Source organism: Lampetra fluviatilis, chromosome 72 (assembly GCF_964198595.1).
Source record: "Lampetra fluviatilis chromosome 72, kcLamFluv1.1, whole genome shotgun sequence".
NCBI classification, from domain to species: Eukaryota; Metazoa; Chordata; class Hyperoartia; order Petromyzontiformes; family Petromyzontidae; genus Lampetra; species Lampetra fluviatilis.
The window spans coordinates 3,407,546-3,432,623 of record NC_136346.1 but is presented as its reverse complement, the minus strand read 5'-3'; the positions used below and the strand labels follow the sequence as shown (position 1 = coordinate 3,432,623).

Sequence of the window (25,078 nt, the reverse complement as noted above, 5' to 3'; positions counted from 1 at the left end):
CATCATCATCATCACGAGCAGTACAGTTACGATGTGTACCGGAATCTTGTGGTCGAGCCACATTGGCGCGCGATTGGCTTACTATGTACCTCAATACATTTGTAATAAAGGACTCTTTCACTGTGTCTGTCTCCGTTGTCCTTTATTTGGGTTCGTACAACTTCGCCCGCACGGCGCCTCGCTCAGAGCCTTCTCCACCTCCCGCTCGGCAGCCCTTCTGCTGCCGTCGCTCACGTAGCCTTTCTGCTGGCTCCCGATGCAGCTCCGCTGCTGGCTTTTCTCTCAGCCTCTCCGCCCCGATCTGCAGCCCCTCGGCTGCTCTCTCTACAGCCCCACCGCTGCTCTCTGTCTCCCCCGTACCCGGACACCGGTGGCCAACGGTGCCGAGTCCCGTCCTGTGGCGATCACGCCACTTTCCACCTCCTGCCCTGCGTGGCCTCCTCCTGTCTTTATTCTTACACTCTCCTCCCGTCTCTTCCGGTTCCCGCCCTTAAGAGCTCTCCCTTCTCCCCACGTGACCCAACTCCTCCCCCCTGTTACGTCATATCCGCGAGGCCGTTTACGCCCGCATTACACATTTGGCGTGAAATCGCAAAAGCTGAACCCGCAGGAGGGAAGGATTTGATGTATTTCACTACTGCACTGAAATTACATCAGATTTACTTAAAGCTAATCTCTGACTGGACCACACGTATAGCTGCATGCATTCTTGTGAAAGGATTCAGGTCACACTGTGTTCAGCAAGGTGTCTTTTTTAGATGATCTATAGGTAATGTCCCTGGTCAAATGGCAGGTACCACACAAGGCTTCAGGACTCCGCATCCAGAATGCCCCTCTTGCTCTAGTCCAGGGCTTTGTCTCAGATTATGATGAACTGGTCAAGCATAACTTTTTATACTTAATCCCTGCCCAGGGCTTTTGCCCCAGGTTATGATTTACTGGCCCGGTGCCACTGAGTCTCCAACACTGTCCCCCCCCCCACCCCCCTTCTTGAAAACAGCCAGCATCGGTTATACCAAGGAGAATCCTTCTACAGTCCTGTTGATTGTAAACGTGCAATGAATGTGTATAACTTTTGTATATAGTGATAAAAATATTAAATAATGAAAAATGTGAAAAAAATGTAGGAATAATAAAAATAAATGAATAATGCCAAAATAAGGTAATATGTAATTAAGTGTAATTATATTCTTGGTTCTTTCAGTAAATCGAAATGTAAGTGTAATTAAACAAAAATTGTGGTAAGTGTACTTAAGAATGTGTTCTTTTTTTATTAATGTGATTGTCTGATCTCGTGTGTATACAGTTAAGTGGTGCGATCGTTGTCTAGGGGAATCACCAATCGTGATATCAATGATTCTCGCGTTTACATTTAAGATTCTCGCTTTAACAATTATGCGTATAATTAAGTCAGGTCTCGGGATTCACCGCAGGATACAGTTCGTCATGACAATGATGCACGAGTTTAGGAAAGAAGCACTCGAAAACCTGTTTTTAATCGCAGGAACTTTAATCTCAACTTACCCTTACATCCAACAACTCTTATCATCAGAATTCCAATAACAGTGCTCATGTAAATATGCATACTCACCAATCCGTACTGGATGATGATAACAGCATAAATGGTCAAATCTCACGATCACGTGGTTAAACCAGAATAGGAAACCTGTACATGGTACAGTTAAAAATAGTGAGTGTAAAGTTAATGTTTCTCCTTATTTCTTCTTTTTTAACAATACCTCAAAGAATAATACCTCAAGTCCCACGACGATGTGTAGAACGGCAGGCTTGATCCACGGCTATAGTGCGCTCGCGGCCCCGCTGCTCGCTGCTCCTTTGCACCGTTGTCTGTGCGTCGTGCTCTATGCACGCTGGAGGGTGCTCGGGGCTCCCGAGTCAGCACGCTCGTGGTCAGCCGTTAGCTGCTGCACTTTTGCAGGTTATTTGCACGTCAATCTCGATCTGGAGTTGGAGTGCTCTGTGGGCACTCTGCTAAACACATTCCTTGTCTCCGTGATTTTTTATTTTTTTATTTCTATTATTATTTTATTTCTATTATTATTTTTATTACTTTTTATTTCATTTTTTTACCTACGTGACTTTACCTAAAAAACTAAGAGTATGAATCCTTGCAGTCACGAAAGCTTCAAATCTAGAAACATTCCTTGTCAGCAGCTGCCTGCTTTGCACGAGCACCCTTGGTGTCCCCCCCTCCCTCAGGGGATCTCACGCTGCTCCTCACTCACTCTCCAAAACTCTCCAAAATTCATAGAACATCAGTCACTTTGACAACATAATTTTTCCAGCCTATAGTTTGGACAACATTTCATGCACACTCAATATTGGTGTCTAACTCAAACCTCCACTTAACTTCTGACATGCCTTAGCTGATCACAGTATTATATGAAAATGCATTCGTACACCTCTAAGCTTCTTCCAGTACGACTCTGCCATGCGGAGACAACCTTCAGGAGGATCCAACCAAAACCATCACTTTACCGTATATAGCAGGGGTTACCAAAAAGATTTCCAAAATCTTAAACAAACACAAGATCCAGGTTCGTTTCAACACAGTACACAAAATCCGTGATTTAATCCCATCTGTAAAGGATGTGATTCCTGACATGCAATACCCTGGTGTCTACAAACTGAGTTGTGGTTGCGGCAGCAGTTACAGTGGGGAAACGAATCGACATGTCTCGGACCGCGTTCGTGAACACAAGGCAGATCTGAAACACGATAGGACCAATACCTCTGCCATTACCGATCATTGTTTTATCGCTGTGGGCTCACACGAAATTGATTTTCCAAAACGGAGGTGCTCTGCAAACCTACCGGCTACCTTCAGAGATTTGTTCATGAAGCCATCCAGATATATAAACACAGAAACAACTTCAACCGAGAGGATGGGTACAAGCTGAGCAATCATTGGAAGGAGGTAATTAAACAAGTAAAGTCTTAACTGACTGTGATGTTTTCATCCTACCTGCCTATGTCAGCTGTTATTTCCGACTCTGTATATCTCTCTCTCTCTATGCCTCTCTTTTAGATCTATCATGCTCACATGTCCTTTGCATTGCACTCTCATGCCTTTGGATTGCACTCTCATGCTCACAAGCCCTTGAGATTGCATCCGTTGGGTTGCACTCCCTCGTCGGGGAGTCCGCTCCCCTATCTTACAGTTACATGCTAATTTCTCCCATTAACATCATGCTAATCTCTCACATTAACATAGCCACTTCCGTGCCCTCGTCGAGGAGGCCACTCTCCTATCTTACAGTTACATGCCAATTTCTCACATTAACATCACTAGCCCCGGCCACTTCTTTATGACCCTTGGGCTAAACCCATTTCAAACCTTTTAAAACAGTCTGCCTCAGCAGCAGACCATGCTTTCCCACCTGGTGACTGATGCTTGTGTTGCGCCCGAAACGTCGTGATTTCTTTTATTTTATACCTACGTGACTTTACCGAAAGAACCAGAGTATGAGAAACGTAGAATACAACTTTCAGCGATACTCAAGAGTCTGTCAGCGCAGAACTCAACACTTAGCGACACAGGGCCTTTGACTGCAAAACTCAACCCTTGGCTGACTACGGGTGCCAGTCCCGGAAGTTGCCTCTGCAAACTTAACACGTGGCTGGTTATTGGGTGCCCCCGGAGTTTGCCGTTGCAAGACTAACTTATATGATTTTCGTATAATGTATTTCTTCCTTAAGACACATCAAAAGCCCAAAGCTCCTCCCACTATCACGCCCCTTGCATTAATCTGATAAGCCGTTAGTTACACTTTTGTTCTGGCTGCCCGGACATCCTGATGCCTGATGTTATAACCCTGATCAAACTCCCTCCCCTCTGGAGGTCATCCCACGATTTTAGTGGGTACAGACCCACTTAATTGCCTCGACGTGGTGTGTGTGTGTGTCTATAGCCATGCTCATTGTGAAACGGCATTCCTCCCTCTTTAGGTCGACTCATCCTTAAAATGAATTCCTGCTGAAGCATGCAATGACAGCCACTGGGAAGACAAAGGCGGTCGGGTGTGGCTTGGTTGTATTCCTTGCATTATCAATAAGTTTTTCCTGCTTATTTCAGACCGTATGGCGTGATAGTATTTGTTAATCAATATATGCCGAAAGTAATATTAAACCTTTTGACCTGAGCTACATCATCATATAACAGTACATTTTATCATCAAGTTAACGTTCAATACCATGATGTTTGAAAATATTCCTATGAGGTGGTGGTCAATCAAAACTTTTCCAAGCTAAGGCTTGTGAATAATTAACCTTCAAATACGAGTCTCCTTTGACTGAGGGACAATGCCGAAGCAGCACGTGGTGTTCCTTTGGCCTTTGTTGTCTCAAGGGAGGAGTTCAAAGGCCTCCATGACTGCATTTTTTTTTAGAACGCGCTCAATCCAGATATGAAAAAAAAGATAACTATTACATTAAAAATAGGCAATATCACTCTTAATATAAACATTTGGAAATGGCATATATACAATAGAACCAATAATATTCATATGCGTCAGAAGTGAGGCGCAAAACCACACGGCACAATGAACACTTGGCACAATGAACATGTGGTAACAGTGCAAAGCATAGCGCAACTGTGGTGACAAATGAAAAATGAACTGCACAGCTGTGCTGGAAAGTGGACAATGAACTGAACGCGACAAATGTCAAGCACGTCTCTGTGGCGAAGAAATTGCCATCAGCTGTTGTAGCCAAAGGCTCGCGTGTGTGCTCGGGTCACGGGTCCCTGGACGTTGAGTTTCTTTGGGCGAGCTGGCGTGGGGGAAGTCACAGCTGAGCCTACAGGTGGAACAGACCCAGGTACATCAAGCAAAGCAGCCGGCGTTTGGGGTCGACGTGTGACACCTCAAGTGTCGTAGGATGGTGGTGATGTGTTATCGGATGCAGGTAGTGGCGATATAATGGACAGAGGCTCAGCAGCGCAGGGCTGAAGGTAAGATGGGTGGACATACCACTTACAACGTCCCCACTGAATTAAAGCACATTGTGGGCATACTACTTTAAGGACCTTGACTGGCCCTTACCAGAGCTTATCCAGCTTTGGTGAAGTATGTGGAGGGACCTGGGGGTAGGGAAGCCATGCCGTGTCCCTGGGGTGAAAGGTTGGCGCATTAGCCGTGTAGCCCGGCCTTTTTTTATTTTGCAATTGGGAAGGCAATGAGGCTGACATTGCCCATTCGTGCACCTCGTACCAATGTGACAGCATGCTGCGGATGGACTGCGGTCACAAGGACACACGGACAGGAATGTCTGCCAATTTTTCCTTCCAAGGGAGAGTTGGCTCTCAACCGAATAGTTGGGAAAATGGTGAGTTGCCAGTCGACGCATGAGGAGCCAGGCAGTATGCACAGAGGGCTGCAGGAATATGTAGGTCCCAGTCTGTGTGTGTTGTTGACGACGTGGGACAGCATGAACGGCAGAGTCCTGTTCATCCCCTCTACCATGCCATCTGTTTGCAGGTGATAGAGTGAAGTTCGTATCTTTTTGGTGCCCATGATAGTGCAAATGTCATGTATTAATGTTGACAAAAAGTTGCGGCCCTGGTCAGTCAAGATGCATTCTGGGGGGCCCTTGTCAACGACATAGCCATTTAAGAATGCTTCTGCTATGGACTTGGCCATTTGGTCAGGGAGGGCCAAGACCACAGGCTATCTGGTGAGGTGTTCAATCCCGACAAAGATATATGTGTTCCCCCTCGAAGTGTGTGGAAACATCCGTAACATGTCAAGAGCAACTATTTTGTTCACACGGAATACAGAAATGGATTGTAGCAGAACTTGAGGTTTTCGTGGCAGGAGGTTCCGGCGTGTGCATGGGCGTATATCCTTACTCATGGCTCGCCAGAAGTAATGCTTCTGGCATAGTTGCTGGGTATTTTTATATTCTAGGTAGAGCAATTTTTCCCCATGGACATGGTCGAAAAAGTTTTTCGGACAAGAGAAGGCACACTTATCTGGGTTCGCTGTAACTGCGTGTCCCACCACATTAACAGTTTGTCCTGTACAAAGTTGTGAGAGGCCTTTCCCAGTGCTGTAGGCTGGCCTAATATAGTGGGGTGTTTCGGCTAAACACCTGAGGGAGGTGTCCTGGCCTTGCAGGCTAATTCAATCAGCCCTGGTGAATCCTAGATCATGGTCAGTAGCAGGCAGGTGTTTACCCATCGCCATGGTCTGTACTGGTGCAAGAGTATCCACTATCTGTGTATGAAGGGGCTTGTGCGTCGCTGTCCCTTCATGGCTGTACGTAGATTTGTGAGTAGCAAGCGAGATAGAGCATCGACATTTGAATGTTTGAGCCCCTTCTGATGTACAATATCATGTGAACTTCTGTAGTTTTTCAACCCATCTAGCTAATTGGCTTGAAGGCTGGTCAATTCGAAGGGTATAATTCAGGGTGGCGTGTTCTGTCCTAATGGTGAATTTTTGACATGTAAGTAAAGCATAAATTGTTGAATGAAATGCACCATGGCTAGTAGTTCTTTACGAGTAACACAGTAACATCATCCTGATGCTAACACGATCCTGCTCCCATATGCGATAACCATCTCATGACCACCCTGTATTTGGGAGAGGACTGCACCCACCCCAATGTCACTGGCGTTTTTATCTCAGATAAATGGCAGGGAGAAATCTGGATATGCGAGTGGCGGAGCACCTATACGAGCGAAATTAGGCGAAGGACTCTTGTTGTTATGGGCCCCATACGAATCTCAGATTTTAGCCTGCAATGGCATTTAGTGGTTTGGCAATTGATGCGAATTAAGGTACGAAGCAGCGGTAATTGGAGACAAAGCTTACGAACATGCATACGTCTGTGACTGATGTGGGTTTTGGCCAATTGCGTACGCATTCTGTTTTTGGAGGATCAGTGGCAACTTTGTTGGCACTTACAATGTGGCCCAAGTACTTGAGGGACGTCTGTATTAAGTGACATTTTATAGACTTTGACTTCAAATGTGCATCCCTCACCCTGGTGTAGACCTGTCGCAAGCGGTTCAGATGTTCATCGACTGTCTGACTGAACACTCTTATGTCGTCCAGGTATAGCAACCAGTGGAAACCTAACAAATTCCATCAACCTCTGAAAGGTTTTGGGGGCTGTATTTAAGCTTATTAGAGGATAATTGAATTCAAATAGGCCCTGTGGTGTCCGAAAACGTTTTTTGGTCTTGACTCGCTCGCTAGTGGCATTTGAAAAAATCTGCAGGACAAGGTGCTGAAAAATATGGGCCCAGAGAAGGTGTCCAGAGAGCCATCTATCCTTGGGAAGGGATACGCATCCACTAGAGTGATGTTGTTGAGGCACTGGAAGTCAACACAGAATCGGGAGGACCCATTCGATTTTTTCACCAGTACCCCAGGTGATTTTTGCCTAGAGTAATTCTTGCACACTCTTGGATTTGTGCCTTTTCCTTGGGGCTCATCCTGTGGGAATTTAATCGAATCTGAGCGGCATCTGTCTTGATGTGGTGTTTTAGGACAGAGGTCCGTCCAATGTCATAAGTGCACCGGCTAAAAATGTCTAAATACTCATGCAATAATTGGCGAAGGTGGTTCAATTCCTGTCCAGCTATTTCCGCGTTCCACAAGGACATAGTGTCCATCCATCCATCATTGTGTTTGGATTCTGGTTGTTGAACGGCCCCTACTATGGCGGGCCAGTGACTGTGCAGCCCAGTAAGTAGGGGGGAAATGGTTGCAATCAGTGTCCCTGCATGTACCTTAGTGTGCATCTCAGCGGTATTACGCACCTGTATAAATAGTTGTTGATCCCTTCTAAGTAATGTATCTGCAGCTATCAACGCATGGTGTTCAATGGTTTTGGTGACCAGCATAACGATGAGGTGCGAGTCTGATCGGTTTGCGGCGAGAGGTGTGCGGCAGCGCAGTGGAATGAGTGTTTTTACTTAAGGTGGAATGGTTATGTCCTGACTTATGAGAGCATGTAATGCGGCTTTGCTGTCCTTTGGTTCGTTGGTTTTAAGAAATAGAGGCAGTATCCGATGGTGTATTTTTATACTGTATATAGAGGCAGTATCCGATGTGTATTTTTAGGGGTATTTTCCTTCGAAAATCTGTCCTTAATAGGCAGGGCACCGTGTGCTGGAGACCAATATCGGTCCTGCAAAGGGCAGTCCTCCAATGCACAGAGGCCTCCACCTTCCCCAGTATTCCCATAGACCACCCCTTAGCTGCTATGTATTGGGTGTGGTAAGGGTGTAGTTTTTGGACTCTGGGTGGCAGTATGTCGAAAACATGTGTGGACATAATGGTCGCCGCTGCCCCTGTGTCTACCAGAATCCATGCATTGACCCCTCCCACGAAGCCTGTGAACAGTGATGTCCCCGAGGTCACACCAACCATCTGGCTAACCTGCGCCACAAAGTCCACGACACGGGCTATGGATGATTATGTTCATCATGGGGTATTGATCCTGGCCGTGTAGGTGATGTTACATTGGTGTCTGGTATGGCTCGTGGGACCCTGTGATTGTGAATGTGTTGGATGTCGCTGGGGGCCCGAGATGCCACAACTCGCCTGGGTTCCATCTGCAGAAGTAGTCGGCCGTGGTTCTCGAGAAGAAAACCCAGGTGGAGCAGAATCGGTTTGCCACCTGATGACGATGTAGCCTCCTTGGCCATAGCAGTGGTAGATTACTGGACCCTGGGTCTGGCTTCAGGTCCCCGAGTTCCTTGATGGCCATCTTCATGGGTGATGTGTCGGCTCCCTCTGCGCTGCAGACCAATCTCCAGATGGCAGCAGCCACCACTTCTTCCAGCTTCTCTGAGGAGAATTGTCCCTATTGTCTCTGGAGCTGCATCATCGGGTGTTGCCTTGTGCCTTCCAACTCCTGTGGAGATGTTCCCTGTTGTTGTGCTTGTCACCTCCCCAACTTGGGCTAGGATCTGCACTGGGCCCCTTCGGTCTTCATACTCTCGTATATTCTGAGCGACCCATAGAGAAGCACTTTTGATGGGCAGGAGGATATCAGTCCTCCTGGTGTAACTAACAAGATGCTCAGCTACCATGCAGTCGATGTTCTCTTCGTCGACTTTTGGGAAGGCTCTCCTGGCGAGCATGAGGATTCCCCAATAAGCCAGTGCTGACTTGGAATCGAATTGGCCTTTGAATTGGTCTTCTTCGCCAGGGAGATTCCTTTCTAGATGCTGAGAGCTTCATCGTTGAGGACGGTGGGAAGTAATTTCAAAGACTCAAATTCCTGCCAGTCCTGAGCTTGATATGCAGATCCGAATCACCTAACAAACTCCATCCAATCACTGTGGGTTGAACTCAGCCACCCCTGCTCGCAGGTCCGAGAGGCACTGCTGAGGGGTCACAACCTCCACCTGCAACGGGGGTGGCTGCTAGTCCTCCGTGCTCTCCTCCTGATGGGCCCGGCTTCCAGTGTCTGCAGTGCACCTCCTGGCCAGGACCGTCTCAAATGGAAACGTGGCGAGCTTGGTGGGGAGCCGCGCAACTATCCCCAATGAGGGATGCACCTCTCTGGAGACCGCTGGGGCGATGTGTCGAGAAGGCCCCTTCACATCAGCTGTCTCACAAGAATCGTCATCATCTTGGCCAAACAATTGACCCTGTCGTAGATGTGGGGCCATCTTCCTTTGCCCTCGGTGGTGTTGATTTTCCAGCCAACCATGTCAGCATCCAGGTCCTCAAGAGTCCTGGTGAGTATCCTCTTGGGCGAATGGAGAGAGCTCAGCTGGTGGGGTTCCCCAGGATTCTGAGTCTCCACCTGCTACTGTTCCTCCTCTCCCCCGGAGTCTCCTGCTGAACCCACTATGCAGTGTCCTTGAAACATGATCCCATCAAGGCCACCAGGTGAAAGGATTTAGCTCACATCATGTTCAAAAAGTGTCGTTTTTAGATGACCCACAAGTAACGTCTCAGGTCTTACAAGCAGGTAATACACCAGGCTTCAGCACTCCGCATCCAGAAATCACCTCTCTTGCTCTCGTCTCTTATACCCTGGTCCACATTCCTTGCCAGTCACTGATTGTTCAGGGCTTTGCCTCATACTATGATAAACTGGACAAGCATATTTGAGTTTCATACTTAATCCCTGCCCAGGGCTTTGCCCCAGGTTATGATAACTGGCTCAGTGCCGCCGAGTCTGTAAATAAGGTGAATGCTATGGAACTTCTTTGTGTCACTCTTGGTTACAGACCTTCCCGGACTATACTTCACATGTGCAGGGCCCTCCTATTCTGCTTTTTCCAAAAAGTCGACCCACACCTCCACATCCACAAACTTCTGGGGATCGCCTCCCTCTCCCTTACAGTCCAAATCCTCCTCCTGCTTCACGTTGCCGCCATGCACCTGGAGGTCGGGTCCTGAAGTCGAATCTTCATCTTCACATTTCACTTCACTTTTCACCTTTAATATTTCACATTCCATCTTCACTTCTTCACATTCCAGCTTCATTTCTTCACATTCCAGCTTCACTTCTTCACATTTCACCTTCACTTCTGGCCACGATGCAAAGCTGGATTTTTCTTCTGGTTCTTGTTTCACGATAGATAAGCTCATAGCAACACTCTGAATTTCACTTGGTGATTTAACTTTTTTCTCCTTGTGGATCTTCTCATGCTTGTTCCGGACTCCTGACCGTGCAAATGCTTTACCACACACAGTGCACTTGAAGGGTTTTTTTCCTGTATGTATTCTTTGATGATTGCGAAGATGTGAAGACTTTATAAATGTGTCCCCACACACAGAGCACTTGAAGGGCTTCTCGCCTGTGTGTGTTCTCTTGTGAATATGAAGATCTGCTGGCCATGTAAATGCCTTTCCACACACAGTGCATTTGAAGGGCTTTTCGCCTGTGTGTGATTTCTGGTGAATACGAAGAGATCCTGACTGGTTAAACGCATTCCCACACACAGTGCACTTGAAGGGCTTTTCGCCTGTGTGTGTTCTCTGGTGAATATTAAGATATCCTGACCGGGTAAATGCCTTCCCACACACAGTACACTTGAAGGGCTTCTCGCCTGTGTGCGTTCTTTGGTGAATAATAAGATTTCCTGAATTTGTGAATGTTTTGACACACACAGTGCACTTGAAGGGCTTCTCACCAGTGTGTGTTCTCTGATGAACATTAAGAGATCCTGCCTCAGAAAATCCATTCCCACACGTGGGGCACTTAAAGGGCCTTTCTCCAGTGTGTGTTCTCTCATGATTCTTCATGTTGCCAATGTGATCCGTGTTGTACAGACACTGCCCACATTGGTGTCTTTTAGCATCAGGTTGTGCCAAGTGTGTCTGATCCATGTGATTGAGTCTGCAGATAGAGGTACACAGTGCACACAATACACACACACGCATTACATGCACAGCGCACTGACACACAACATATAGAATCACATTATAAAATACAAATATCCCCCCTAAAGCCTAAACATACTCTTGGGGCAAGTGCTGGTAGTAGCACCTATGAAGGGAGTAACGAAATAACAGGGGGTAAAAGTTGCCAGCACAACACCCTGCCACTGTTTTCTCCCCAGTGGAAATGTTTACATACTGCACCAGTTATTCATTTGAGGCCGAGTCGATCTAGGGAAGGCCCAGGACCTGTTCAGATAATCGTCAGTGGTGTTGGACATAAGTGGGAATCGAACTAGGATTGCCAGGTGTGTAGCTATATTTGTCATTTCCAAAATGCAATAAAAACATGTGATAGTCTATTTTGAATGTCAGAGTTCCCTGTGGACATATATGCGTGTTCATTTCCTTCCAAAAGTAGAAAAATCACATGGGACAAAAAACAATTAGCACTCAATTGAGAAGATGGCTTGGGATGACAAATGGAAAGAACCTGTGAAACCTTTTCCTGGTAGCGAATACAGATACTCCCAGAATGGCCATGAATGGATACCCTGTTGTTTTCAAAGTGCCTATGGCAGGAAACCTACCACACTTGGAATCATAGCGCTTTTAATTAATAACAAGTCTTGGCGTTTGGAGAGTTGAAACCACGCTTCTGCGCTCTTGCACAATGGGGCGATTTTAATCAACACAATAGACAGGAAGGACAAGATCAAAGGGCTCGCATAATGCACATGCATAATGTACGTTGCCTCAGTAATCCCCCCCCCCATATTGTGCAAGAGCGCAGAAGCGTGGTCACCACATCTACACCTCTATATAAAGAACGAAACGATAAGACTTCTCCACAAATCTGTCTGTCACCTGATGAAGCTACAGTCATACCTCGGTATACGACCGCTTTATAATACGTCGAATTTGGTATACGTGGTGTTTTGACGATAAAAAAATGTCTTGGGATACGACGTCTTGCTTGGGATACGACGCGCTTGCTAGAACTTGTATGGGTCGGGATGAGTCACCACGTACAGTACCCGCGTACACAATACTGTTACAGCTCTAACAAGCTCTAACAAGCCGTAACAGTATTGTGTGGAATGACCAGACAATGTCACACTTCAGGAACATTCTTAGAAGGCAAAAACAAACTTCAATGGACAGGTTTTTAGTAAAACTCAAACCTGGTGAGCCTCAACCAAGTACAAGTCAAGAAAAAGGACAGAAAAGAGAAAGAGAAAAAACCCCAGAATTGCAGCTTCCTGAAGTTAATGGAAGGGGACTCTCCTTCCAAAAAATATCATCTCCTCCTCTTCCCCTTCCTCACCACCATCCTCGTAGGCTATCATCTCCTCTCAAGCAAGGGATTTAAATTTATTTATGCATTTATTTTAATTTATGTATGCATTTTAGTAATAAGTAGTGTCTAAATTATTTTATACAACCCCATTAATGTATAATATGCCATATAAAATATAATTTCGTATACTCTGGAACAGATTATTTCCTCCATTGGAACCTCATTTGCCAGTGAAAATATAATTGGTTTTTTACCCTTCTATCTGGCAACAAAACTGACACCTTTTTACAAGGAGTCATGGTTGCATAGACCACAATACCTGCAGTCATAATACAAACAAAAAACATAACTCTGATAATGTGCACTGTCCTTGAAGTTGATTGGTCCACACCCGAGACAGCTTTCCTTAGAGCCTAGTCTCACATGGGTTACCCGACGTGGATCTTCTTCACCAGCAACCCGAAGAACCCGGAGCCCCTCACGTTAAATGTAATTTGATTCACGTCGTTTCGATATTCGTCGCACCCTTCAGGAACGGATCACTGACGTACACACATCACACACATAATATAGACACAACAAACACGCAACATAAACATCTCACACAACGTACCCTATAAACGCCATTTGCCAATAAGTGGTGGTGACATCACCACGGCACCTGTGCATGGCTATGTGCACTTTAAGCCCAAAAATACACACAACGATGAGGTTCATTCTTCACAGTCTTATGTCCCCCCCCCCCACCCCAATGCGTGCAGTTACTGATATAAAGTCTGTAGATATTAATACTATATCGCTTACATAGCATTATTGCAGCGCGGGTGGGGAGAGCGACCCAGCCCCCAGCCTGGCAATGTGTCACCTCCTCCGGCTGGGCAATCTAGGCGAGGCCGCGGGCTCTGCACGGGACTAGGCCTCACCACGGCAATGTAAAGTACCATTTTATTGAATCTTTCGCTAAGAATTCAGGTTAATTATTGACTATTATGAAAAAATAAGTTGGCAAATATTACAATAATAATGTGTGTGTGCAGAAAACTAATATTTCACTATTAGGTTGCTAATTATTTATTTAGGTGTCTTTTTATGACGCTGCGACAGTGTACTGCCATTCTGTGCTGTGGCCTGCTGCCTGCTGATTAATTAACGTGAGTGCACTGGCACTCTATTATCTACACTGATAATTTTGCTTTTGCCCATTATGAGTGTATACCAGTCTATAATCTGTTGCCTGCTTCTTTACCTCACTCAGTGTACTGCCAGCTTTTCATGTCGACTGTATCCTGCTTTTTCAGCTGCTGACCGTATTGCCTGCTTTTTACGTCGACTTTAGCAATGCTTATGTCATTGAGTCGCCGTACTGGCAGTCTATAATCTAGACTGTAGCCTGCTTCTCAAATTACCTGTGCGTACTGCCGCTCTTTAATGTACACTAATTTCAGCTTATTTCTTCAATGCATTTCAATTGTTTCGATTGCTCACGTCATGCTATTTACTGCGATGCTGATTAATGTTATACTGCTAAATACGTTAGACTTTCTTAGCTACAGCCGATTGCATTTCGTCTATCGTTTTGTTACATTCGTGGGAACATCACTCATTTAAATTTTGACATACCGCACCTTTACTTTCCACAAAAGAGGGGAGCACGCAGGGAGGTTCAATTCCCTAAATATTGTTGACCTTGCTTTCTTACGGTGGGTGAGAAACATTGTGAGAGAGACATTGTTTTTCCATTCCAATAAAACACCATCGCACAATTTTCTGACACTAACAGAGCATACGATGCCCTACAATAACACATTTTCCTGTCGCAAGGAGAAGATGGGTACCACGTCAAGATTCCTCCAATTACAAAGCTGCAGGACAAAGACATCCTCACAAAACTGTCTCCTCTAAAAAACTTCTATTCCTTAGTGATCATGGACAGAGGAGGAAACCACATATTATGGTGCGCCAACCTCTTTCACCAGTATGTTGTCGATGAGTATGCCAACATTGAGAGTGAGCGCCTTCTTTACATTCAACTGAATCCAAACCGCCTGCGTGTGAACAGTATGCTAATTTCTGGGACGCCATCAATGCCGAAGGAGATGCAAATGGTCACAATGTGGGCCGATTAGTTATTTTGCCTTCATCCTTCACAGCTCCACCAAGATACATGCATGAGAAGACTCAGGATGCCATGACGTACATCAGCCAATATGCCATGCCCCATCTCTTCATCACCTTCACTTGCAATCCCAAATGAAAGGAGATCCAGGTTTACCTTTATCAAAACCAAAAGCCACCAGACAGACATGACATCTTAGCGAGGGTCTTAAAACTAAAAGTTAATGACCTCATGATGCTTATTACGACCAACGAAGGCGGCGTCTTTGGATAGACAAGCAGTAACTTGCACACCATTGGGTGGCAAAAACGTCATCTTCCTCATGCTCACATTTCGCTATGGATGAGGGAAACAATTCATGCAAGTCACATTCACAAATTTATCAGTGCTGAGCTACCTCACCCCCATCAAGACCCTGCCATTTTTCTATGTGGTCTGCAACCAAATGGTCCATAGCCCATGTGGCCAGTTCTATCCAAATGCGCCATGTATGCAAGACCACAGGTCTACCAAGAGGTATCCACGGAACTACTTGAAAGACACTCAGGTCAGCCCATGATGGCTATCCTCTATATTGTCACAGAAATACTGAGCATGGTGGATTTCAAACAACGCTCAGACCTGCCACTAACTCACCAATTAAGGTTCACAACCGGTGGATCGTTCCCTAATGCCCTCTTCTGTGCAAGATCTTCCAGGCCCACTTGAATGTGAAATTCTATTATTCTAAAAGAAAGCCAACAAATGTTTGCCAATACATCAACAAAGGCTCTGACATGGCTGTCTTGCCTTATAAAACAGAGGGGCAAAGTGTGCATGAGCTGAAACTTTTTTTTCCAAGGAACGTATATCAGCAACAATGAGGCCATTTGCAGAATTATTGGCTTCTCCATCCATGACCGTTCCCCCACAGTCGTCCATTTGGCACTTCATCTCCAAAATGGTCAACGCATCTACGTCACCAAAGTAGATGCCCAACAACAGGCCCTGGCTCCCTTATGGCATTCTTTGTTTTGTGCCCAAGTGACCCATTTGCTGCCAACCTGCTTTACCATTAAGTTCCCTCCAGCTAAAAAAAAATGGAAGTGACGTGCTGCTGACGGTGAATCTGATGCCTTAGGACAAGTCTACACAGTTCATCCCAACAATCAACAGTGCTATTTTCTCCCAATGCTTCTCCATGTTGCCAAAGGGCACAAATCTTTCTAAGACCTCTAAACAATGGAAGGAATTGTCTGTCAAACATACAGGTAAGCTTGCAATCTTCGTGCGATTCTTGCGCATGATCACCATCTTCATAAAGCTATGACAGAAGCTACTGTTGGTCAGTCCCCTTCCGAACTGACATTGCTCTTCTGCATACATCTTCAAGTTTGCAGCCCATCTAACCCCACGGGACTCTGGCAAAAAACAAAGAGGCCATGAGTGAGGACATCCTCCACGGATCTCAATGACAAAATACAAACCTCGACGTCAACTTTTCTGATGTCATCTTCAAACAGGCCCTCATCCTCCTTCAGGACAAACTGCACTCCATTTGTGGAAATATCTCACGTCTATGGGACTACCAATGCCCTACAGGGACAACCTGCATGCCCTTCCTCAAGAGATCCTATGTTAAATATGCTATGCTTTACAGCTTCGTACACTTGTTTAGGAAAATTTACCAAAGCTGATGGATGCACAAATAGAAGCCTACGCAACATCTTGGAACACATTGAGACGACAAATGTAGTCTTTTTTTCCCTTGATGCACCTGCCAGTACTGGGAAGACCTTTGTTTTCAAACTGCTCTTCGCTCAGTCTCGCCAGAGAGAGAAAATTGCTCTAGCTGTGGCATCATCGGGGATTTCAGTGTAAGTCGATGTGTGTGTGCGAGTCGATTTGTGTGCGTTTAGGTCCGTGTGCGTGTAAGTCGATGTGTGTGTGTCTCTTTTTTGCCCGGGCAACGCCAAATATCTGTGTGTGTACATCAATGTGTGTGTGTAAGTCCAAGTGTGCGTGTCAGTCCATGTGAGTAAGTCACTGTGTGTGTCTATGTGGCAGTCGATGTGTGTGTGTGTACGCCGATGTGTATAGGTGTGTGAGTCCATATGTGTGTGTATGAGTCCATATGTGTGTGTGTGTAAGTCGATGTGTGTGCAAGTCGATGTGTGTGTGTGGGTCCATGTGTGTGTGTGTAAGTCCATATGTGTGCTTAGGTTGATGTGTGTGCGAGTCTACATGTGTGTGTGAGTCGCTGTATGTGTGTACGTCGATTTGTGTGTGTAACTCCATGTGTGTGTGTATCTAAAGCCGATGTCTGTGCGTGAGTCCATATGTGTGTGTGTGTAGGTAGTGTGTGGGTCAATGTCTGTGTGTGTAGGTCGATGTGTGTCTGTCTTTTTCGCCCGGGCAACGCCGGGTACTTACCACTAATACACAATATACAGGCAATCCCTTGCGTAATCCGCTCCACCCTAGGCGCGAATTCACAGTTACGAGATTCATCTTTTAGGGACTTACGTGCTCAAGAAAATATAAAACAATTATTTGAAATGCACGTGGTCCACGCCGCCTCCTGCAACGATCAGCCGATAACCCTTCACAAGCAGCCCAGGAAAGGTTTCAAGAAGCCCTGAAAGTACTTCTCCTTAAGCAAGTAGAAATCGTTTTAAACTTTATCATTATAATTGATCAAACTCCGTATTAAGTAATTTTTGTAATGGAATAAATTGATAAGTACTTTGAAAAATCCAGGGCTAAAATAATTAAATACGCATCCCCCCCTTATAGCATGCATGTCTAAGGTAAAATAGGCTTTGTACAGCGTGATTCGACTGACCCGGTATTTTTCAGGAACGTATTGAAGGATACCTGTTTCCACATTACACACAATACACACACACTCGCAATCCGCAAACATCACACACAAATGTACACACATCATACACACAATATACCCAGATATCACACACACAAACACCACACACACAATGTACACACATCACTCACACATTGTACAGTGTACACAACGGTAAACACTTAGACTCCACACAAAACACATAATGTGCGTGTATACACACACAGCGTATACACAGTGTATACACACACAGCGTTCACACAGTGTACACACACACAGTGTACACACACACACCATACACACAGTGTACACACACAGAACCGGCCCTAGACCTTTGGGGGCCCTAAGCAAAATTTGGTTGGAGGCCCCTTTGATGTGTAAAGGAGAGCCGACACAAGATTGCAGGGGTCTCGTCCTTTAATCCTTTTCTTCCATCCACACCTGTCCCCAGCCGTCCCAATCTCGTTCCCGCCAAAGGCCCCCTCTTCCCGCCCGTTTTCTCCTTATATCTCCTCGATCACCCCTCCCACTAACCCACCTATTGGTGGGAATCCTTCCCCTGACACCCCTACATCACCCCCCCCCCCCCCCCCCCCGGAGAAAAAATAACAGTCCTTGGTTCTGCCCCCCCCATGGACCATTTAAGTCTCCCCATGCCTCCCACTACTGACAGTGACGACAGCCCTTACCCCCCCCCACAACCATACAATGCAATATAACACAACAAAATCAATTGCGTGGCCTGCCCAGGTCTCCAGCCAGCATCCCGTAACAGCCCGGACATCCACAGGCAGCAGATGACCGTGGCGGCCCCCTCCTTCGAAGGCCCTCTCGTCGCGGTCCCTGGTTCGGTGGTGCCGGTGTCGCCTTGCCTGGCGCCGCTGTCTCTCCGGCCCCCGCTCGTGCCGCCGCTCCGTCAGGCCTCACATGGGGTGCTGTAGGTGACAAGGGAACACAGGGCACCGAACCCCCTGCCGGTCGGCGCGTGGTGGTCGGCGACCTTGGCCTGGGTAGGGATGATGATGATGTTGGCAGTGATGTTGGTGGTGATGTTGGTGAAGATGATGGTGGAGAGATGTATGGCTTAAGGCGGGTGGGGTGTACAAACCATCGTCGCTTACCCAGTTGGACCTGGACGCACTGCGGTCGGAGTGCTTTAATGACCTCGACCGGCCCTTTCCAGGGTCGGTGCAGCTTTGGTGAGAGGCCAACCGGCACCTGAGGACAGTGTAGCCATGCCTGGTCCCCGACTTTAAAGGGCTTGGCTGTCACTGTCCTCTCCCGTATCCGTACATTACTCTCTTGGCTCGTGGCCGATGCGGCCTCGGCTGCTTGGCGGGCTTCTCTCAAATAAATGAGGGAGGTCTTTAGTGCCTTCGGCCATGCGTCGGCTCTTGCGGGAATGTCCGTCAGCTGCACCTCAATAGGCGGAACGGGATCCCGTCCGTACATCAGGAAAAACGGCGAGAACCCCGTCGCCGCGTGTGGGGCCACCCTGTACGCCGCTAAGACCGATGGAATGTGGAGGTCCCAGTCGGAATGGTTTTCGTCCACCACTTGGGACAGCATGGCCGCTATGGTGCGGTTAAGCCGCTCTACCATCCCATCGGTCTGGGGATGATACGGAGATGTTCGGACCTTTTTAGTGCCCAGGATAGAGCAGACGTCCTTCAATAGCTGTGAGGAGAAATTCCTGCCCTGATCCGTGAGCAACCGCTCCGGTGCCCCCTTATCAAGGACATAACCTCCCACGAAGGCATCGGCGATGGTCTGTGCCGTTTGGTCCGGAAGGGCCCACGCCATCGGCCACCTCGTGCAGTACTCGACTCCAACCAACAGGTATTTATTTCCCCGTGGCGTGACCGGCAGTGGTCCCAGGATGTCCAACGCAACCAATTCGTTGACCCTGGTCATCGTGATGGGCTGTAGGGGCGCCCGGCTTACCCGGGGTGGCGGCTTTCGCCGCGCACATTCGACGCAGGTAGCGACGCATCGATGCACGTCAGCGGTCATACCTGGCCAAAAGTACCGACCCTGTAATGTGTACAGTGTCTTCCGCCCCGCCAGGTGCAGCAGCTGGCGGCCGTGTACGTCCATAACCAATTGTTGACGCAGCGACTCCGGAACTATCAGGCATCGCCGGCGCCCTGTCGGGTCCCATCGCATGAGGAGGTCCTCCCATACGATGTACTCCTCCCCCCCTGCCTCTGCTGAGGCGCCCAGCCCATGACCTGCTCGTGGGCTTGGATGGTCCGGGCAGCCCACAGCGAGGTGCGTTCCCCCGGTGTCACCACGGGCATTACAACGCCGGCGCGGCAAGCATAGGCGATGAGGTGCTCGACCACGAGGTCCTCGAGTGCTTCTTCAGCCAGGCGAGGGAAAGCTCTCCTCGCCAACACGAGCAGCGCACCCCTGTAGGCTAAAGGGGATTCTTTAGCCCCTCGCTGGCGATCCTGGAACCGTTTAAAGGCTCCTTCCGCCGGGCAATAGATCTCCCCCAAAGCCTCGTAGGCCGCCTGTAGCGTGGACTTGCTGTGCGAGGGAAGGGAGGTGTAAGAGGAGAGTGCTTCTTCGCCCAGAACGGATGGCAGCGCTCGTAGTGCCTCTTCATCTGTCCACTCGAGAGCGTGGAAGGCAGCCTCGAATCGGCGGACAAACCCCTCCCAATCTTCTTCCTCAGCCACGAACTTGTCGACGGGCCCCAGCTGACGCGGCCGTCCGGCCACCTGCTCTCAGTGTTGGGTGTTTAGCCCTGGGGGTTTTGGCGGGAGCGGCGGCGGCTGGCGTGACGAGGTTGGTTGTGGCTCCTGCCCGGCCGGCTGGTCGGCCTCCGGGTCCCGTGGCCTCTCCTCCCGTAGTACGCGTGGGGGTGGGGGTCCCGGTGCTGGCGGGCCCCCCATAGGGAGCCTCTGCAGTAGCTCCTGGAGTGCCCTCTCCATGCGGGCCATGCGGTCCTCCATGGGGTCCTCCAGGCGATCCGGGCCCCCTGCTGCTGCTTCTGATAGCAGGCCCCCTTGTTGCCCGGGATGGGAAGGATCCCCGGCCCCTGCTTCCTCTTCCCTTGGCTCTTTTCCACGGGGATTCTTCTTTGTAGCCATTGTGATCCCACCGCTGCCACCAGATGTAAAGGAGAGCCGACACAAGATTGCAGGGGTCTCGTTCTTTAATCCTTTTCTTCCATCCACACCTGTCCCCAGCCGTCCCAATCTCGTTCCCGCCAAAGGCCCCCTCTTCCCGCCCGTTCTCTCCTTATATCTCCTCGATCACCCCTCCCACTAACCCACCTATTGGTGGGAATCCTTCCCCTGACACCCCTACAGATGTATGATTTTTTTCACCCACTAGCTAGCAGTGACTCTAGGGGGCCCTCTGCTAGTCACGGGGCCCTTTGCAATTGCAAGGGTCGCTTAGTGGCTGGGCCGGCTCTGTACACACACACAGTGTACACACACAGTGTACTAGAGGCCGACCGAAATTCAGTTTCGGTTTCGGAGCCGAAAGTTGGAAAATGGCCACTTTCGGCATAGTTTCGGTTTCGGCCGAAAGTAAATTTTTTACTTTCGGTTTAGGCCAAAACTGATATTGACTTTCGGTCGTCAACCGAAGATCTATTTTTAGAATATTATTCCAGTGCCAAGTCTATCAGCCGGTCAGTCGGTGCTAGGCAATCCTATGCGATAGGCTGCATACACACACGTCAGCAGCAGCAGCAGCTTGCGAGCAAGGTTACAGCCACAACCATGGTCTAGGACAGGGGTCGGCAACCTACGGCTCTGGAGCCGCATGCGGCTCTTTACGGGCTGCTTCTTGACGATATGTACGTATGTACTCAGATGCATTGCGGCCCTTGAAATACTGAATTTTGTACCGAATTGGAAAGAAATGGCTCTTCTTGTTATTTTGGTTGCCGACCCCTGGTCTAGGACCATCAATAAATGACGTCACGCACCTGGGGGGGGGGGGGCAGCGACTGCGTAGCGATTCGCGCGCTGCGCTACGAACCCGGCGGCCCGAGTTCGATTCCCGCTCACGGCCGATGACGATTATTTGAACCGGTCCTGGGACTTCCCTAGGTCGACTCAGCCTCAAACGAGTAAGTGGTGTGGTATGTCAACATCGCCACTGGGGAAGCCGGGTAGTAAAGCTAGTATTTCATAAATCTTGTGTTCGGTAACTTCAGTTATATACCTTTTCTGTTTTGGTTTCGGCAGAAAGTGTAGTTAAACTTTCGGTTTCGGCCGAAACCAGAAATTCAGTTTCGGTCGGCCTCTACAGTGGACACGCACGCACACAGTGTACACGCACGCACACAGTGTACACAGTGTACAAAAAAACAGTGTACACAAAAACAGTGTACACACACAGTGTACAGAGACAGTGTACAGAGACAGTGCACACACACACAGTGTACACAAACGCAGTGTACACACACAGTGTACAGAGAAACAGCGTGCATAGTGTATACACAGACCACACTCACTGCTATGCAATATTCCTTTAAGGGCCCCACACTTGTCTCGTTCACAACGATATTCACGTCGTTGTCGTCGTTTGCCGAGCTCACGCACCCAAGGGGCTCTGTAAAGCAGACAGAGAAAGGTGAAACGAATCAAAATCGACCTCGACTCGAAGGCCACTCCGATCGCAACACTCACAGCCTCATCATCATCAGTAGACCTCCACTATTACACTCACAGCCTCATCATCATCAGTAGACCTCCACTATTATACTCACAGCCTCATCATCTTCAGTAGACCTCCACTATTATACTCACAGCCTCATCATCACCAGTAGACCTCCACTATTACACTCACAGCCTCATCATCATCAGTAGACCTCCACTATTACACTCACAGCCTCATCATCATCAGTAGACCTCCACTATTACCCTCAAAGCCTCATCATCATCAGTAGACCTCCATTATAATACTCACAGCCTCATCATCATCAGTAGACCTCCACTATCACACTCACAGCCTCATCATCATCAGTAGACCTCCACTATGACACTCACAGCCTCATCATCATCAGTAGACCTCCACTATTACACTCACAGCCTCATCATAACCAGTAGACCTCCACTATTACACTCACAGCCTCATCATCATCAGTAGACCTCCACTATTACACTCACAGCCTCATCATCATCAGTAGACCTCCACTATGACACTCACAGCCTCATCATCATCAGTAGACCTCCACAATGACACTCACAGCCTCATCATCATCAGTAGACCTCCACTATTACACTCACAGCCTCATCATCACCAGTAGACCTCCACTATTACACTCACAGCCTCATCATCATCAGTAGACCTCCACTATTACACTTACAGCCTTATTATCATCATCAGTAGACCTCCACTATTACACTCACAGCCTCATCATCATCATTAGACCTCCACTATTACACTCACAGCCTCATCATCATCAGTAGACCTCCACTATTACACTCACAGCCTCATCATCATCAGTAGACCTCCACTATTACCCTCAAAGCCTCATCATCATCAGTAGACCTCCATTATAATACTCACAGCCTCATCATCATCAGTAGACCTCTACTATGACACTCACAGCCTCATCATCATCAGTAGACCTCCACTATGACACTCACAGCCTCATCATCATCAGTAGACCTCCACTATTACACTCACAGCCTCATCATCATCAGTAGACCTCCACTATTACACTCACAGCCTCATCATCATCAGTAGACCTCCACTATGACACTCACAGCCTCATCATCATCAGTAGACCTCCACTATGACACTCACAGCCTCATCATCATCAGTAGACCTCCACTATAACACTCACAGCCTCATCATCATCAGTAGACCTCCACTATTACACTCACAGCCTCATTATCATCATCAGTAGACCTCCACTATTACACTCACAGCCTCATTATCATCATCAGTAGACCTCCACTATTACACTCACAGCCTCATCATCATCAGTAGACCTCCACTATTACTCTCACAGCCTCGTCATCATCAGTAGACCTCCATTATTATACTCACAGCCTCAATCACCAGTAAACCTCCACTTTACACTCACAGCCTCATCATCATCAGTAGACCTCCATTATTATACGCACAGCCTCATAATCACCAGTAGACCTCCACTATTACACTCACAGCATCATCATCAGCAGACCTCCACTATTACACTCACAGCCTCATCATCATCAGTAGACCTCCACTATTACACTCACAGCCTCATCATCACCAGTAGACCTCCACTATTACACTCACAGCCTTATCATCATCGGTAGACCTCTACTATTACACTCACAGCATCATCATCAGTAGACCTCCACTATCACACTCACAGCATCATCATCATCAGTAGAGCTCCACTATTACACTCACAGCCTCATCATCATCAGTAGAGCTCCACAATTACACTCACAGCCTCATAATCACCAGTAGACCTCCATTATTATACTCACAGCCTCATAATCACCAGTAGACCTCCATTATTATACTCACAGCCTCATAATCACCAGTAGACCTCCATTATTATACTCACAGCCTCATAATCACCAGTAGACCTCCACTATTACACTCACAGCATCATCATCAGCAGACCTCCACTATTATACTCACAGCCTCATCATCATCAGTAGACCTCCACTATTACACTCACAGCATCATCATCATCAGTAGACCTCCACTATTACTCTCACAGCCTCATCATCATCAGTAGACCTCCACTATTACACTCACAGCCTCATCCTCATCCGCAGACCTCCACTATTACACTCACAGCATCATCATCATCAGTAGACCTCCACTATCACACTCACAGCCTCATCATCATCAGCAGACCTCCATTATTATACTCACTGCCTCACACTATACTCTTGGTTCTTTCGGTAAAGTCACGTAGGTAAAGAAAATAAAAGATACAAAAAATAAAAACCACGACGTTTCGATTGCAACACAAGCAATCATCATCAGGCGTGACAACCACAGCAAGAAATTTGACTGAAGTGGGAGAGAAGCTGGAGTCAAGAGGTTTATACTGGGCAGGGTTGGGGGGGGGGGAAGTGGGCGGGGCTATTGATGGTGGGGGAGGGGAAGCGGGCGGGGCTGTAGACGGGGGGAGTGGGCGGGGCTGTAGACGGGGGGGGGGGGAAGCGGGTGGGGCTGTTGGTGGGAAGAAGTGGGCGGGGCTGTTGGTGGGGGAGAGTGGGCGGGGCTGTTGGTGGGGGGGAGTGGGCGGGGCTGTTGGTGGGGGGGGGGAAGTGGGCGGGGCTTTAGGTGGGGGGGTAAGCGGGCGGGGCTGGGGGGATAGAGCTCCGCATCTACAACGATTGCCGCCAAAACGGATGGTGGCACTCACAACAAAATAGCCACGCTGCTGAGCGCTGAGGATGTAATTAACTCGGTAGGCTAGACCAGGATCCGGTAAATAAGATGGAACAAATATGAACACT

At 47.9% G+C, this 25,078-nt stretch overlaps 1 protein-coding gene across 3 annotated transcripts; it reads right to left on the bottom strand.

Moving 5' to 3' along the window:
• Window positions 1–1,506: 1,506 nt before the first annotated feature.
• On the bottom strand, window positions 1,507–24,663 carry LOC144953103 (uncharacterized). 3 transcript variants are annotated; one of them, XR_013640756.1, is made up of 4 exons: window positions 24,486–24,663; window positions 22,114–22,211; window positions 8,577–11,334; window positions 1,507–4,818 (listed from the first exon to the last, which is right to left on the bottom strand). XR_013640756.1 is itself a non-coding variant. In XM_078883637.1 (3 exons), the coding sequence occupies exon 3, from the start codon at window positions 11,322–11,324 to the stop codon at window positions 10,257–10,259; it is 1,068 nt and encodes a 355-aa protein (XP_078739763.1). In that variant the 5' UTR covers window positions 11,325–11,334; window positions 22,114–22,211; window positions 24,486–24,663; the 3' UTR covers window positions 1,507–10,256. The 3 variants fall into 3 exon arrangements, 1 of the variants encoding a protein (XP_078739763.1); XR_013640757.1 differs by lacking the exon at window positions 22,114–22,211 and having other exon boundaries at window positions 24,489–24,663; XM_078883637.1 differs by having other exon boundaries at window positions 1,507–11,334.
• Between the last annotated feature and the right edge of the window lie 415 nt (window positions 24,664–25,078).